Source organism: Neopsephotus bourkii, unplaced genomic scaffold (genome assembly GCF_033783945.1).
Source record: "Neopsephotus bourkii isolate Nb327-2 ecotype Australia unplaced genomic scaffold, CSIRO-AGI_Nbou_v1 NB_266, whole genome shotgun sequence".
In the NCBI taxonomy this organism is placed as follows: Eukaryota; Metazoa; Chordata; class Aves; order Psittaciformes; family Psittacidae; genus Neopsephotus; species Neopsephotus bourkii.
In genome coordinates, this window is record NW_026900775.1 from 2,129,721 (window position 1) to 2,134,376 (window position 4,656).

Consider the following 4,656-nt stretch of genomic DNA (forward strand, 5'->3'; position numbering starts at 1 on the left):
CCCAGGTCCCGGTCCCTTGTGCTGGCTCCGCTGTCAGAGCAGCGCAGGCCCAGGAGTCCTGTGCCCGAAGGCTCAGGGTTCACCCTGCCGGGGCTGGATGAGGCCACAGGAGCCGTCAGGGCTGGCCTCAGGCACCCATCCCCTTGGCTCTTCCCTTCGTGGTGGCTCTGAAGCCTCCTCTCGTGCCCATCTCGGTGGCCGCAGCCAGGAGCAGGTTTGCCATCAGAGCTGCGCAGTCACCGGGCTGCTTTTACTGAAGCAGCTGGGGTCACTGGTCATGGGGCCTCCTGTGCTGGTCCCAGTGCTCAATGCCACCCCCCCCCCATGCTCCCTGTGTCCTGGGGCTGCTCCTGGCCCCTGGGACCAGCACTCTGCTCCGCAGGGACACTGGCTCTGGGGATCACCCTCCATGGCACAGCCTGAGCTGTAACCCCCCCTTTCCCACTGAAGAGGTTCTGAGGCGCACCCTGACACCAGGCAAACCAGCCCAGCTGAGCCTGGGGGGCACTGGGAGGGAACTGGGTGACACTGGGTAACACTGGGTGACAATGGGTGGGTACTGGGTGCCACTGGGTGGGCACTGAGTAGCACAGAGTAACACTGGGAGGGAACTGGGTGGGCACTGGGTGGCACTGGGAGGGAACTGAGTGGCACTAGGTGACACTGGGTGACACCGTGTGGACATTCGGTGACATTGGGTGAGCACTGGCTGGCACTGGGTAACACTGGGTGGTACTGGGTGGGCACTGGGTAACACTGGGTGACACTGGGTGGGCACTGGGTGACATTGGGTAACACTGGGTGGGTACTGGGTGACATTGGGTGACACTGGGTGGGCACTGGGTAACACTGGGTGGGCACTGGGTGACACTGGGTGACACTGGGTGACATTGGGTGACAATGGGTGGGCACTGGGTAACACTGGGTGGGCACTGGGTGACACTGGGTGGGCACTGGGTGACATTGGGTGACACTGGGTGGGCACTGGGTAACACTGGGTGACACTGGGTGGGCACTGGGTGACACTGGGTGACACTGGGTGGGCACTGGGTGACACTGGGTGACACTGGGTAACACTGGGTGGGCACTGGGTGACACTGGGTGACACTGGGTGGGCACTGGGTAACACTGGGTGGGCACTGGGTGACACTGGGTGACATCGGGTGACACTGGGTGGGCACTGGGTGACACTGGGTGGGCACTGGGTGACACTGGATGGGCACTGGGTAACACTGGGTGGGCACTGGGTAACACTGGGTGACACTGGATGGGCACTGGGTGACACTGGGTGACACTGGGTGACACTGGATGGGCACTGGGTGACACTGGGTGACACTGGATGGGCACTGGGTGACACTGGGTGACACTGGGGGGGCACTGGGTGACACTGGGTCACATGGGGTGACACTGGGTGGGCACTGGGTGACACTGGGTGGGCACTGGCTTCATCAGACCAGGTCCCACTGGGGCAGAGCAGCCCCCGGGTCCGTGCCTGGCCCGGGTCGGTGCCGCAGCCCCTCCCCCCCCCCACCCCCCCCCCCCCGCCAGGGCCCTCCGCTCTCGGTGCCTTTTTTTATTAAACCGTTCTGCGGGCTCCGTGCGTGGCGCCGTGCACAGAGCATCAATAACCAATAACCAATAACCAATAACCAATAACCAATAATCAATAACCAATAACCAATAATCAATAACCAATAACCAATAACCAATAATCAATAATCTACAGCGGGGGGGCTGTACAGGGGGGGAGGGGCTGTACACGGAGCTCTGCACTGAAATAAAACATTGTACTCGTAAAAACAGACAGGAACGAGCTGGGGGGGGGGGGGCAGGGACCCCTGTGGGTGAGCCAAGCCCCCTCCAGCGGTCACACCAGTGCGGGGCAGAGATGCTGCAGGAGCCGCTTGTACCGAGATCCCCTCTGCACTGGGGTGGGAGCAGGGCAGCCCCGCTCCGCTCAGCGCCCCCCAACAGCACAAACACGGGGGGACAAGAGGGAGGGCCCCGAGGCGGTGCGGGGTACACGGGGCAGCGCTGAGCGGTGCCACCCGGGGCGGTTCGGGGGGGTTTGACCTGTGCAAAGAGCCCGGGTGGCACCAGCCCGCGCCACAGGGACTGGGGTGACCGTCCCAGCCCCGGTGCTGCTGCTGGAGGGGTCCCTTGGGCACAGGGACCCCAGGGCCAGGGCTGGTTCCCCCCCTCCACGCAATGCAACAGGGCTGGCACCTCCCGTGGGGAATGTGCCCCCCACAACAGCAAACCTGATCGTGGGGAGACTGTGCCCAGCAGGGACACAGCCACGGCCACGGCCACATCCCAGAGCCCCAACCACCACCAGCCACGGTGCAAGACTGGGACCCTCTGCCTGCAGTGCCCAGGGGACACCGCATCCCTGTGCTCAACGCGTCACCCCCACCAACACCAGCACCTGAGCGGCAGGTCCCTGGGCCCAGCAAGGTGGGAGCGGGGTGGGTGCTGCACTACGAGACATGGGGAGCAGGGCTGGTCCCCCTGGGTGCTCGGTGGACATGCAAGCCATGGGGAGGGCGAGGAGGGCAGCTCCTGCTCCTCCAGCAGTGCAGGGGCTGCAGTGGGGTGCGGAGGGGACACAATAATTACAGGGCTCAGACAGGCCTGGGTGGGACAGAGCCGGAGCAGCTCCTGCTCATCCCAGCTCGTCCCGGCTCATCCCGGGCCTGCTTCAACGCGTCGGGATCCTCCACCAGTGCCTCCCAGCGCGGAGCCGCGGCTCCAGCCCCGCGGCCGCCCGAGGCCAGGGCCTCACCCGCAGCTGATCCCAGCCCCGGCTCCAGCGCTGCCGCTGCTCCGCGGGCCCGGACCCCGAGCCCGGAGAGGGGCTCCTGCGCTCACGCGTCCGACAAACAGCTCTGGATGCGGTCGATCCATTGCTGCGCCCCCGGCACGTCCTGGGCACAGAAGTTGTAAACGCGCTTCGTCGTCTTCAGCTGCAAGGGAGGAGGCCGGAGGTGAGGGGGGGACGGGGCACTGCAGACCCAGCACTGGGGCACCGCAGACCTAGCACTGGGGCACCGCACACTGCAGCCCAGCAGCACACTCACATCGAAGAAGGCTTTCTCATCCACCGTCTTGGGTGCCCCCATGGTGGGGGTCCCTGGGGTGATGGACTCCACCTCGGCCAGGTCAATGACTCCTTTGCACTCCGTGTCCATCCGGCTGTCATAGTACCGCAGCTGCAGGGAGACGTTCCGAGCGGTCAGAGCACATGGGAGGGATGGAAGGAGGGACAGAGGAAGGAGACAGGGATGGATGGGTGGATGGATGGATGGATGGATGGATGGATGATGGATGGATGGATGATGGATGGATGGATGGATTGATGGATGGATGGATGGATGGATGGATGGATGGATGGATGGATGGATGGATGGATTAATGAATGGATGGATGGATGGATGGATGGATGGATGGATGGATGGATGGATGATGGATGGATGGATGGATGGATGATGGATGGATGGATGGATGGATGGGTGGATGGATGGATGATGGATGGATGGATGGATGGATGGATGGATGGATGGATGGATGGATGGATGGATGATGGATGGATGGATGGATGGATGGATGGATGGATGATGGATGGATGGATGGATGGATGATGGATGGATGGATGGATGGATGATGGATGGATGGATGGATGGATGGATGGATGGATGGATGGATGGATGGATGGATGGATGGATGGATGATGGATGGATGGATGGATGGATGATGGATGGATGGATGGATGGATGGATGGATGGATGGATGGATGGATGATGGATGGATGGATGGATGGATGGGTGGATGGATGGATGGATGGATGGATGGATGGATGATGGATGGATGGATGGATGGATGGATGGATGGATGGATGATGGATGGATGGATGGATGGATGATGGATGGATGGATGGATGGATGGATGGATGATGGATGGATGGATGGTGGGATGGATGGATGGATGGATGGATGGAGGGATGGATGGATGATGGATGGATGGATGGATGGATGGATGATGGATGATGGATGGATGGATGGATGGATGGATGGATGATGGATGGATGGATGGATGGATGGATGGATGGATGGATGGATGGATGGATGGATGATGGATGGATGGATGGATGGATGGATGGATGGATGGATGGATGGATGGATGGATGGATGGATGATGGATGGATGGATGGATGGATGGATGGATGATGGATGGATGGATGGATGATGGATGGATGGATGGATGGATGATGGATGGATGGATGATGGATGGATGGATGGATGGATGATGGATAGATGGATGGATGGATGATGGATGGATGGATGGATGGATGGATGATGGATGGATGGATGATGGATGGATGGATGGATGGATGGATGATGGATGGATGGATGGATGGATGGATGGATGGATGGATGGATGATGGATGGATGGATGGATGGATGGATGGATGGATGGATGGATGGATTAATGAATGAATGGATGGATGGATGGATGGATGGATGGATGGAAAGAGGGAGGGAGGGAGGAATGAGTGGATGGCATGGAGGGCTGGATGGATGGAGGGAGGGATGGACAGAGTGATAGATGGAGGCAGGGAAGAATGGAGGGAGGAAGGGATGGGTGGATGGATGGATG

General features: G+C 60.3%; 1 protein-coding gene across 1 annotated transcript; it reads right to left on the reverse strand.

The window, feature by feature from the left end:
* Positions 1 to 2,349: 2,349 nt before the first annotated feature.
* LOC133208359 (splicing factor 3A subunit 2-like) lies at positions 2,350 to 4,480 on the reverse strand (the record flags this gene model as incomplete). Its single annotated transcript, XM_061346182.1, has 2 exons — positions 2,350 to 2,966; positions 3,081 to 4,480. Coding segments are annotated over 2 exons (1,499 nt in total), but the record flags the coding sequence as incomplete, so codon positions are not given.
* Positions 4,481 to 4,656: the final 176 nt, after the last annotated feature.